We start from the raw sequence: 13,770 nt of genomic DNA, 5'->3' as shown, positions 1-13,770 counted from the left end.
GCAAAAAAGGAAGGTGAGTTCTTTTTACTAACTTTGAAAGAGAGTAAAGAAAAACTTAAACTAACTCATGTTGCTCCTGCACAAAATAAGTTAGCAAAAACAATCAAATCTTGAGGGTGGGCTTCACAAGCCTAAAATTTTTCTTCTTCGGTTACAGTTTTGCATTTTCCTCTGTCAGAACCATGCGCTAGACTGTTGCACAAATGCGCTACAAAAAAGTGCAGAAGCACTACAAAATGACTTCTATGTGCTAAGCTGGTTACCGAATGCACTACTCTGTTTGCCGAATGTGCTATGATAATACAGTTTAAAAAAAAATATTAGGCGCTAACAGAAAGTTTGAATGCGCTAGAGAAGAGGTCTAATGCGCTAAACAATATACCAGAAGCACTAACTAAAGGTTTCTACACGCTAAAGAAAGGTCCCAATGCGCTAAATCAACTTTTCTACATGCTTTCAATATTGCTCCTGCATAAAAAATGATTTTTCTACATGCTTTCAATATTGCTCCTGCATAAAAAACGATAAGATTAATGGGGCCTTGCCCCACGATGGGCGCCAGAAATGTGTGTGGAAAATGTGGGGTACAAAAACATAAAAGTTCGATTCCAAAAGATCCACACACCAATGGGACTCTTAGTGCAAGTTATGGGAGCTATATTGAACAGCTCAACTTCCCAAGGGGTGTTCCATTGTTCTCTATCTCACAGGATCCCTCAAGTCAATGCCTTTTTTCTTAGATCACTGAGCAAAGTGACTTAGGAATGACAACTCCAAGAATGAGTGATGTTTGATTATAAGCATGAATGCATTCCTAGATATGTAAGATATTAAATCTATGATGATTTAAACTAGCATAAAATATGATGATAAGATAAAGGATTAGTGAACTTATCCTAGCATGATATACTAGTCTAACATGGATATGCTATGATATTTAAAATTACTTCTAAAATGTTATTAAGATGATTTTTATCAAAGAGAGGTTACATGCTTAGTAAAATGACTATAGATTAGATGCATGAAACTTGGATATATGAAAATGAGAGAATGAGAGCTCTATTTATAGGAAAAATAGGGCAATGGATGGTCAAGATTGGATAATCTTAACAAGGGCCAGGATTGAAAGTTATCAATCCATGTTCATAGTTCTCACCAATGAAATGGTGACAATTGTCAACAAGAGACTGCTTGAGAGGAGATGTAAGAAGCATTAAGTGCTTGAGAAGACGTGAAGGTTACCTTAGGAGGTAAGGGTTAAGGTTAGGTTAGGGTCATCCATTGGATAAAGCTTTTACCCAAAGGGTAAACTCTTGTGCAAGGGTTAAAGGGATAACCAAGGTCAAAGCCATGAATTCTTGATGAGACCCTTGGGTTAGATTAGGGTTGAGTTAGAGAGAAAGTCTCTAATCATGTAAGAAGGTTGAGTTAACCATTAATGGTTATGAAGACTTTGAGGGTTAACTTGTTGAGGACATAAAACCTTTAATGGTTTTCAAAGACTTTGAGGGTTTGAGAAGTGACTTCCCTTTGTTTAGGGATGTGACAATATTTAGGAGATGGATTAGGCTAAATTAGAAGTGATTAGAAGAATCTAGAAGGGTTTTAGGGAGGCAAGTGGGAGATGTAGGAAAATGCAAGTGGATGGAGGGGAATTTTAATTAAAATAAATTACTTTATTTCAACAAAAATAGATACAACTTGCATAAATATAAGTGGGGGATTTAAATAAATAAATTAGATTTATTTACTTGCAAGGATTAATTTAGTTAAATGTAAATTTAATTAAAAGGGGAGAAAGGGAAATTAATTAAATAAATTGATTTATTTAATCAAAGGTTAGAAAAAGGCTTAGGTGAACTTAATTAAATAAATTGAGTAATTCATTTAATCAAATAGATGAATATAAAGGATTTAATTAAATAGAATTTAATTAAATAGAGGAATGAGGTTAAAATGAATATTAAATATTCACTTAGAAAAGTGGTCAGATTTATACGTCTATAGTAAGATCTTCATTCCTTTTCATAAGAGTCTCTTTAAGAGACATTGCCATATCCAGATCTACCTTTATTTCTTCTTTTTCTTCTTTTTCCTCATGCCAATGAGCATACAGGGTACCAACTTCTTGATTCAACTTAAAGATCTCATGTTCTTTCTCTTTGATCTTGTCTTCTGCTGACCTCCTTGCTTCAAGTTCTTGACTCATTCTGATGGTTAGGGATTCTAGTTCTCTCCTCAAGTTAGCCTTCTAATCATTCAGTTTCTCCACTTCATCAACCAATGTATCTATGTTTGCTTCATCAGAAGAACTACTCTCAGAAACCTCCAACAATTGTTCAGTTAGCTCTTTTCTCTTAGCAAGAGAAGCTTTATACTTGCCTTTCAATGTTTCTAGGGCTTCCTTAGTTTCTGCAAGTTTATTAGACATCTCTCTATAGCTCATTCCTTCCCCCATGTCTACCTTAGGGATCCTTCCCAAGTAGTTAAGCCTCAAGGAAGTTTGACTCTGATACTAATTTTTAAACTTATAAGGCACTGAGAGGGGGGGAGGTGAATCAGTGCAAGCAAAAACCTTAAGAATCTGATTACACCTCTTAACAACTTTAAAATCAATAGGCATGCAAGGAAAATAATCACATAAGCAAACACTACATAAAACATGCCAACCATAACACAATGATTTATACGTGGAAACCCAAAAGGGAAAAACCACGGTGGGAGTTAGCACCCACAAGATTCACTAACTGCAGAATAGAAATCTCTGACCGGTTAAGGTCTTACAAATATGCCCTGTTAGGAGAAGACCTTATTAGGAGTCACCCGGTGAAGGGATTTGCTATGATGAGCCCTGTTAGGAGTCACTCGATGAAGGGATTTGCTACGATGAGCCCTGTTAGGAGCTATACCTTGTTAGGAGCAACCTCGCAAGAGGATTTAAAATCAGATGTTGAGCTACCCTGTTAGGGGATTTACAGATTAAGGCATGTCAGGACCTACCCAGTTAAGGGATTTTGTTGTTGTAACTGCTAGGATAACAATAGTTTAATGATCTTCATATAACACTTCTGTGTCTGATAAGATCCACTTCAGTTCCTCCAAAACTTCAACAACACATCAATACAGAGCTTCACTAATCACCTCACAATCAAAATCTCAATATTCACCTTCGATCTCATACCTCATCTCATAACTCATCACACTTTTTATAGACATCAACTTAGTCGGCTAACAACCTTGGAACAATTTCCTAGGTTCAATGAATCTAGACAAACTTACATTACACGCCTTGCTTATGTCGGCCACTGACATAACAAACCAAAAATAAAACAAAATTGTACCGATTTATCGATCTTAGTGACTTTATCACTACCGGTTAAGTGTTCTTCTAGATAGCTTGCTCTGCACATCAAATCTTGATCATCTTATTGAATCTGCTAATGCGGTCATGAATATAGCACCAAATACCTGTCTCCATCACTCCTGTAAAACCGCATCACCCAGCTCTTCATCAATCGCCTGTACCGGTTGCTTGAATGTAACTCTATTCATGTTTACCGGTTGAAGACCTATTTGCCCGTTCACTATTAAACTGTCTTCTCTACCGGTTATGTTTTACCAGTTGGCTTACAAGACTTATGTGACTATAAAAACATAGTTTCCATCAATGACAACATAAAACAAGTCACCAATCAACTCTTTACACCAAGACATCATCATCAAGCCAACATGGATACCCTCCCAAGTTAGCCTTTGGCCACACAATAATGAAATCCATAAGATACTCCTAGGAATCTAATGTTATGGCTAGATCTTCCACAAACCCTTCTAGTTTTATTATTGAATTGTCAACTAGCTGTAGGACTATAGGTGTACACCTTAAGTCTAAAACTGCAAGTTTTGTATTGTTTCACTAGTCATTACATTGATTATTGCCTCTAGGTCAATCAAAGTATTTGCATGACATTTATTAGTACTCCCATTTTTTAATTTAAATATTCATAAAATGTAACAAAAACCCTCGATCAATCAAATCCATTATTAAATATTTAGATTATTATACCAAATCAACTAGATCAACAGTTAAAAGATTTAGTATATGGTGGTTGCTATTTAAAATTTGAAAGATAAAGTTTTTAGGGTCATCAAATTTCCACAATCCTTGAGCTAAATGTTGTTGTTTCTAGATTTGATGCTTAAAAATCTCATAATTAAATCCAAAAATAGCAACACACACACCACACACACATAATGTAGGCTAACGAAACCAAAAGAGAAACCCATTTGAAGAGAAAAAAATTTCTTGTTGCATTTAAATTTAAATATTTTTTATCAATAGAAGTAATCCATATACAAATAAAACTAAAATATGTAGAATAACTGAAAGCAATTATGATTACCCTGCCTATCAAACATAAAAAATATACAACAATTATCTAATAACAATCTCTAACCCACAACTTCTTTTTAACTAAATTTTTGAATCCTTTTCTTTCTTCTAAATAAATAATTTTATGAATACATGTAATTAGAAATTATCTTATTATTATTTTTAAAAAATCTTTTTAGACGAGTAGCCCCTATAAACTTCAGCCTGGTAAACAGGTGATGTTGATGCACACACTTGAACTTCCTTGGAGAAAACATCCCATAGGATTCTCCAATGATAATGATACATATAATCCCATATTAATTTGGGAATAACCCAGAAACAATCAAACAAAACAGCACTTCAGTGATGTATCAGTCATGATGTAAGTGACAAATTTTTCCAACTGTACATAAGACAGAAAACACTGGGCTTTCATTAAGAAGAGCCGTTGGTTTTAAATCCGACAACTATGCAAGTACAGCTGCCTGAAACTGTTAATTTGCCTTTTGCCAGCCTCGCTTTCGATTCTCAACACTTAACTTAGCACACTCAAACATGCAATTACAGTGGGATTAATTACCTTCAACTGAAAGTCAAGATTAAAGTCTTAACAGTACTGTGGTTCCCATATATTTTCTACAGAATGAACTGATTGATCAATCCAAATTTTGTAAAGGGGTCTGTAAAAGCAGGCCTTATCATAAATTCAGTACACAGTGCATTTTGTCCTTTTGCTCTGAAGAACCAAAGAATTTGTAAAACTAATAGAGATTTACAGGCACAGTCAAGCTTTTTAAACATAGGCCTGGTATAAGACAAGGTGCTAGGCATAGTACCATGTGGAGGTTCTGTGTATATATCCTTATCGAGCCCCACAAGATGAGCAGTGGTACTGATTCCTTTTGTATATATATATGCCATCATGGAGTAATAGTACTTGTATATGATGATGCTGTCATGAATGATATATTATTATAATGTTGGCAGTAATTTGTAACATCAGGGCATGTATAATTTGTTACCGCATTTGCATCTCCACGCCTCTGGGTAGTATTCTTCTGTTACAGGGGTTCCTGGTGGTACAGGCACATGAACAGGCTTGCATGGGGTGCACTTGCCACATTTGGAGATGCAACGAGGTGGAGAGGACCCTGGTCCACTCAGAAATCTTCTTCCTCCAATTCTGTAGTTTTGCTGCCCAAAATCTTTTGTTAAACAATGCTACCATGAACAATTACACTCAATTTGATTTACTTGCAGTTATGATATCACATACAATATGGTAATATATCTTAAGGGTTATTGAATTACCTGAAAATCCCTGAAAGCTACTCCTCTGTAGAGTCCATCATGGTCTGCAACTGGGAGTTCTGTGATCAGCCATGATATATTAGAATGCATGTTATAGCAGCATTTCCTGCCATTGCTGCTGCCTTTAAGCCTCTCATTGCATACCCATAAATGGAAAAATACCATATTCATTGAACCCATGTTGTTCCAAGCCATTTTGCAAGAGGGGAGTCACTTAGTAGATAAGATGTGCAATAGCAGTTCTGATATTGAAAGAGTATTAAACTAAGCTTTTATCATAGATTTCAGTAAGTTGGTGGCCTTACATTGTTGAATAGAGATCCTCAGAATACTGACAATGATGAATTTGGATTCAATGAAACCAATCCAAAGATGACAGACAAAAGCAACGTGAGTTAACACAAGATAATGTTTTAGCTCTGTAAATCAGTTTTTGGTGATCTGAAAACATAAATTAGATAGAACTGGAAGTATTCTAGGACAAAATCATTGCAGGTTTTTCTGGATTCGATTGTGTTAAAGAGTTTTTTCATCAATGTTTCGGATCACACTCAGTGATCCATCATCAGAATGATAATGAAGGAGATTAAAAATGTAAAGACAGGAGAAAAGCAAAATAGGTTTTCCCAGGTACCCATTGGGAAAAGGTAAAATTCTTCACCAACATAGAAACCCCTTAGCCATAAGGAAGACAAAGCAGGTATTTAACACATTTTCTTCTAATAAAGCTGCCATGGATCAATTGGGATCTCAAATCTTAATAAAATGACCCATTTGTTTTCTCAATTGAATTCAATGTTCAGTTATATATTCTGAGTTGATGTTTTTCAGAAATTCGCCAAGTTACATTGCCAGGTTTATTAGGTCTGTGCTGTATAGATACAGAAGATAGGCAAGAGCAGAAGCCATTAATCTCTCAGTGCTCAAATTTTCCTTATCTCTACATTCATCTTGTTAACAAATGTCATGCTTATTGTGCATTATGGATTGTGATTTATCTAGTCTTGCAAATACCCAAAAACAACCTTAAGCAAGTCTACAAATTCAGTCTACTGAACACTCAAGCAATGCAACATCTTGCTGATTCTTCTTCATGATCAGAGGCTAATCAGTCAATAACAACCTAATGCAAGTCTACAAATTCAGTCTACTGAACACTCAAGCAATGCAACATCCTGCTGAATCTTCTTCATGATCAGAGGCTAAACAGTCAATAAACTCACCAATGAAAGAAGAGGATCCACCATAACAAGCCAGGAACAATAATGTTGAGAACAGCAATACTCCAATCCAGTAAAAAGCTCTGAAAGTGGTCACCTCCTGCTTAAAATTAAACCTGTTCATCTGCCTCCTCCTCCTCCTTCTCTGCATTAACAAACCCATCCTCTGCCACTTTCTCTCTCTCTCTCTCTCCCTCTAATTTTTACTGAGTTCTAATCAATATAAACCTGAAACAGAATAAAAAAACTAGGCCATATTCCCTACCAGCCTAGCCATTGACATTTGCAGAACTCCTCTGAAGACCAGCTCCTTTTTTGGGTGTCACGGACCAAATATCTTATTTTATCACCATGTCAGACAGTCCCTGCAACCTTTTCACACCACCTTTCAAATCCTTTCCCTGCTAAAAATAAACACATCTGGAATTTATTACCATCTCTAAGTTCTCATCATTCCTTACACAGATCCTCGAACAATGGCAATTTTTTTAGCCTCAATAATGATTCACATGACATCACATGAGGCTGTCAAAACTCGGTAATCAGCTCCTCTAGTACTCTGCATGCACAGACAATGAGGAGGCCAAGAAAAAGAAAGAGAAGGTAATCTTTAGGTAACAAAAAAATTCAGATATATTTGTGGGTTTCTTTGTAAAATTTGTTCACGAGAGGAAGCATTGAATCAAGAGAGTTGTATAGAAGGCAGGCATTGTTTCCAAGGGATTTGTCGGAAGAGGACAGACAGAGTTATCAGATGCTTTCTCCATTAAAACACTCTTCTTCCTTGCCAGTCTTGTCTTTCCTGCCACTTTGACAGTTCTTGTATTTGTCCCTCCACATTCCCCTATCATTTCTTCTTTCTTTCACATTTTCAAAAATAAGCAGGTGGTGCTCTGCATAGGTATTTTCCCCAAATTTTCTACAAATTTGGATGGGAATGTGTGGTCAAGCTGGAGCTGCTGTGGAAGGACACATTGTATGCTTGTGTGTACAATAAAAAGCCAAAGCCTTTGTTTGCATTGTCCATATTTGACTTATTATGTTCAACATCCACATTCATTCAGGCCCTACCCTCCTTTGGCTTTCTCTTTGTGCTGCTTGTGATTAATATCAGTCACTTCCTCCTCCTAGTTATGACTGATCTCAATTATTTTTGGAACAACATGGATATTGAACTCTCCCCCATTTTATGCTTGGTTGGTTGTCACAATATGTCCACCAAATAATAGGCAGCCATTCGACACTGTTATAATGAACATTCTCAATGTATGGTTTGAGGGGCCACATTTTGTCTGTCTTTGTTTTTCCCTCTTGTTTTTGGCCATTTGTCCCTAGTGGCCATCCATTTTATGGATGGCTAACCACATAAATTTTGTTCAATTAAACTTTGGGACTTTTACCTATTAGATGGTATAGGGGGAGAGTGTGTAAGATGGTATATTTTTGTTTTTAGGAGAGCTTCAAATTTCTACAAATAATAGAGAGTAAGATGTTATATTATTATTAATTTTTTTTATTTTTTTTTAATAATGGGAAGTAAGATGGTAGATTTTTGTCTATAGGTGAATTTCAAATTTGTATGTATATTCAGTACTAGAATGGTACTTGTCGCAATGTTTTCGCAAGAAAATATTGAAATAGATTGCATTAGAATGAGGCTTGTTTTAGTCTTTTCGTAGAAAAATATTGGAATAAATTGTACTAAAATGATGTTGGGTACAGTGTTTTTCGTAAATAAATTATTGGAATAAATTGTACATGAATGATACCTGATATAATGTCTTGACAAAAAAATATTGGCGTAAGTTGTACCAAAATGGTGCTCTTCTATAGACAAAATATATAGTACTAGAATGACGCTTGTCACGGTGTCGTAAGAAAATAATTAGAATAAATTGTAGAAAATAATTGGAATAAATTCTACTAGAATGATGCTTGTTATAATACCTTGACAAAAAAAATCTTAAAATAAGTTGTACCAAAATGGTGCTTGTTACAACATCTTGATAAATAATCATTGGAGTGAATAAATTCCACAATTTCTTAATGTAGGAGGTTTTACAGCATTCAACTCATGCTCGCAATTTACACATGTAAAAGTGGAAGTATGTACTTTTGTACCATTTTATTATGTATTTGTACTATAAATATATTTACTTTTATAAATAAATCCCTACTTTACTCCAAATAAAATAAACCCCTATGTTTACTTACAAAAAATATAATAAAGATATCTCTACTAAAATATTGAAGGAAAACTTAAATAAAATGCTATTTTTACTACTTGAATATCTAAAGGAAATGAAAAATGTTGAGTTATAGAAAATATAGAATTGTTTTGTACACGAAATGAAAACAAAATGAAAAAAAAAATGGCACTAAATGTTATAGCTCACTACTCAGAACACCAACACATGACACAAACATTTACGCATCGTATTGTAGTCAAACTGTCAATCATACCAAAACGTTCTAGAACATACGACTTTAGCCATGCATGTTTAACCTAAATTGCAAACACAAAGAGAAGGGAAAAATCGTTGGGGCTGTTTACAAACCCCCATTTTGATTGTTTGACCTCCATAAACATCCAAGATGAAAAATAGATAGTGTGCATTTTTTATTCATAAGTGAATTGAGGAGCAAAAATTGTGATGCCAAATAGATATATTTGATAATGGTAGGGAAAACCACCATTTTGAGTAAATAATAACAATAATAAGAAATTTATATCTCTACACCAAAAAGCTTGTCTAACACAAGAAGAACACGCAATCTAAAGGAATGGCTAAACAAAATAATGATAGTACCAATGTAGGGAGCTTTTTCCAAAGGATTTGAAAATAGAGTGCCAAAGGATATGACTATATATTCATTTTTTTTAGAGCTCCAAGTTGTTGGAGATAAACGAGAAAGTGAAAAAAGAATGTGAAAGTAGAGTGCCAAGAGAGAGTGAGATAGTTCTAATAAATTTTGAGCAATGTTTCCCCAAGAGAGATAAATGGAGCTTCTAGAGTAAAAAAATGTAAAAAAGTACCTTGAATGGTGAACCAACAAGTTTTATTTATTCAAATGAAAAAGAGAAAGGTATTAATTTCTCAGTTGAGTGTTACCACATGTTTCGTAGGTAAGCCGCATGGAAAGTAAGTTTTTGAATCTTGAGAATCTTCAAGATACCAAAACATCACACTACCATCCATAAAGATTCAACAATTAATTTAGACATGTTCCCAACGATAGACAAAGGACATGGTGCTCTTCAAGTGTAGGAAAAATCTATTGTAGAAATGTTTTGAAATATGTTATTAAAATAAATACTAAAGTGAGTCCAAAATAGAACATGAAATTGAATAAGTACATAATTTTCAACATTACATTTTGTAGATCGAGAAAAGATTCCTAGTTAGAGGTTAGTCAAAACCAAAAGCATAATCTAAAGAAAATCGCAACTTTCTGAAACAACTATGCTAATCTATCTGAATCCTACCAATAGAGACACTGAAACAAGATGAAAATAACTCGAAAACTAAATGCAAATATCACCATTCCTTCAATGTTGCTCCATTGTTCTTTCTTTCTCCTCTAATTTGATGTCACTCTCATTGTGTAGGTGCAAGTATGAATGAAAGCAAGAATAACTCGAAAGTGCGGTTTTAAGATGAAATGATAAACTAAATGAAGCTTATTAAGCTAGATGATTAAGATTGCTCGAAAATTAGATAGAATAACAATGCATAAAAGTTAGATCACTGGACAAATTGACATAATGAAATTACTTGAAAAGTGGATGAATTGATTGAAGGAGAGGTCCCAATTTATAGGAAATCAGAGACTTGATGGACGAGCGAGATTGAAAATATTTTTGATCGGGAGGATGGACCAGAATGCATGACAGAGCTACCATTCAAAGAAGGATGAAGGAGATGAAGGAAAAAGTAGAGAAAAAGAAAAAAAGCAGATTTTTCGAGGATGCATACCTCATTTTCAAAATTAAAATTGAAATATAATGAGATATTTCTAAAAATCAGGATTTTCAAAAATCAAAGAGGAATCTCAAGATAATATTGCTATTTTCAAAAATAAGGAGGATATTAGGTAATTAAAATTTTTTTAAAGAAAATACCATCCTCATATGAGAAGATGATTAAAAAAATTTAATGAATAAATATTTTTTTAATTTCGATGACATAATTAGCTAATTGAATAATTTAAATAAATTATTCAACTATAGGTTAATAGAAATGAACCTTTAATTAAATAATTAAAATCATTAAATAAAGGGGATAAATCAAAATTAATTAAATAATTCAATATTATTTAATTAATATTAAAAGGGGAGGGGTTTGATAAAATTATTAAAAAAATAATTAGTAAAAAAGGGAAGTTTAATTAATTAAACCTAAAAGGGCAAGTTAGTCAAACTGACGTTCAAAGACTTGAATTAGGTCAAATTAAGGCAATTTTGGTCAAAATAGGTGAAATTGGAAAGGTTTAGATAGAAAATAGGAAGATTCGAGTGAAAATCAAAAAATTAGGGCAAACTGGGTAAAACCGAGCAACAACGAGTATACTGGGTCAAAGTGGGTCAACAGATGGAGAAGGGACAAATGCAACTCCACGAGGCTGAAGAAGAGGTTGAAATAGAACCTTAGAATAGGAATAGGGAAAAAATGAAGCTAGCGAGATGGAAAATGGAAAGCAAGAAGCAGTAGAATCCTAAAAGAAGGCAAAAAACCCTAAAATCGAGATAGGGGTTTAGGTCAAAAACTAACATCACCGGAATGAGAGGGGAACAATCCAACACACAGGGGCTGAAGGAGACGATAAAATATAACCTCAAACTTGAAATGGGAAGAAAATGTAAAGATCTGGATAGAAAATGGAAGAGTGAAACAAAAGGACCGAATTAGGAGCAAAAAACCTTAATTGAGACACAATTAGGAAAAACGTCACTGGAAAAGAGACAAGGGAAATATATGATGCAAGAGGGATGAAGTTAAGGATAAAACGTAACCCTAAACCTAAAATGGAGAGGAAATGGAAAATGCGAAACATGGCAGGATCGTGCGAATAATGAAGATTATACGCACGATTAGGTTAAAAAATGGAGAACATAGTTGATACAGATTTTTAGTGTTTACACATTTTATCCACACTTTAGTGAGAACATTACACTAAGTGATATGTTGCACTAAAATAGAAAATGAAATGTGGAAAGCATGTAGTGTACACACCTAAAATTGTCCTAGCCTAATTAAATAAGTATTTTATTTATTTAATTATTTTATCCTAAGCCTTCTATTAATTAAATAGATTTTTATTTATTTAATTCATTCATTTATCCTCTTCTAGCCTTTCCCTATTTAAATAAATATTTTTATTTATTTAAATTATCCTTTCCCTAAATTAAATAAATTTTTTATTTATTTAATCAATCCCACTTCCTCTATTAATTAAATAGATATTTAATTAATTCATGAGCTTTTTCTCTCCATGACACTTGTCTTTTATCTCTTAATTTTCCTCTAACTACCCCATTCATATTTTATTATTTTCCCTACCTACCCTTTAATCCTACCCGACCATTTATCCTTCCACCTCATAATCTTATCCCTCCATTCTTAAGTTGATCTCTATATAACGGGATCTTTATGTCCTTTCACAACCCTAACTAATGCGATAAATAAGGCTTCAAGCGATCAAGAAACTTCACAACCACAATCTGTTCTTTGTTGAGCTTTTGTGCACAATACAAAATCTGAGAGCAAACATATCAAACAAGATCAATGGAGATAGGAAACAATGAAGATCAAACCCTACTAAGCATGTGAATGGTATAATCTCTCTATTTTGTTGTTATTTGCATGTTTTAGGTTCTTCATTGGCGTATGGTGGATTCTTGATTGTAGAACTAGGGTTTTATGTAGTTGGATCTTTTATGGTTTTACAATAGTTGATCATTCCATTTTCACCATATATACATTTAGGCACACCTGATAGGACTCTTGCCCCTTGTTTTTAACATCATCTTTGCATTTTTAGTCTTTTTGTCAAGTTGCAAGTCAGATTAGCAACAATTATAGGTATAAACATATTTGCAAATCTTTTTATTACATCTATGTTTCTGTCCAATTGTTTGTTTTGCAGGTTTATCAGAATCGCATCTGTTAATCTTCTTTTCGTGTTTGTCTGGGATCTTATTTTGTCTGTGTATCCTATTATCGCGTTTCTGATTAAGATCTGACGACATTATTGTGCAGTTTGTTTTGCATCTATGTGGCGTCTTATCACATTTTTGTTTAGCATTATTGCATTTCTGGCAACTATAATCGCATTTTTATCTTGTTTTGTCACGTTTTGGTTTTCCATGATTGTGCAAGTTGCAAGATTTCAGATTTTACCTTTTCGCATCTGTGGGTACCTGAAAAGCGTCTGTGCATTGTTATATCATGTCTGTGCATTGAATTTTGGCATCTGTGAGTCATAATTTCACGTTTGTGATAGTTATATCGACATTTACATTTTAACATTTTTTATTTTTTATTTTAGCATTTAGGGTTTCATTTTTCAGATTTGGTTTTTTCTCTAACCCCTCTTTTGACCTAACAAAATGGTGTAGTTGTCTAAACCATATTGTTGAAGGCCCCTTTTCACATTTCGATTTAGATTTTCTAAAATTAACCTAACAAGTGTGATTGCAGGTGGGGGTAATTATTGAAACTACTAATCATTTTATTGCAAGGGTAATTTGGTGCATGTCTTTGCATTTTCAATTCCTAGTTTAATTAGGCTCACACACTTTAATTGAATTTTTTCTTTGTTTGTTGAGGGTTAATTAACTTTGCTTGAAGTGTCTTGTGCCTTGGC

At 33.9% G+C, this 13,770-nt stretch overlaps 1 protein-coding gene across 1 annotated transcript; it reads right to left on the bottom strand.

Moving 5' to 3' along the window:
- Positions 1-4,624: 4,624 nt before the first annotated feature.
- Positions 4,625-8,001, bottom strand: LOC131037993 (uncharacterized). The gene is made up of 3 exons (XM_057970264.2): positions 6,907-8,001; positions 5,684-5,742; positions 4,625-5,566 (listed from the first exon to the last, which is right to left on the bottom strand). Exons 1-3 carry the CDS (start codon positions 7,064-7,066, stop codon positions 5,372-5,374), a joined length of 414 nt encoding a protein of 137 aa, XP_057826247.2. The 5' UTR covers positions 7,067-8,001; the 3' UTR covers positions 4,625-5,371.
- Between the last annotated feature and the right edge of the window lie 5,769 nt (positions 8,002-13,770).

Source organism: Cryptomeria japonica, chromosome 9 (assembly GCF_030272615.1).
Source record: "Cryptomeria japonica chromosome 9, Sugi_1.0, whole genome shotgun sequence".
NCBI lineage: Eukaryota > Viridiplantae > Streptophyta > Pinopsida > Cupressales > Cupressaceae > Cryptomeria > Cryptomeria japonica.
The sequence above is the reverse complement of the archived record's forward strand: the minus strand, read 5'-3'. Positions and strand labels throughout refer to the sequence as shown.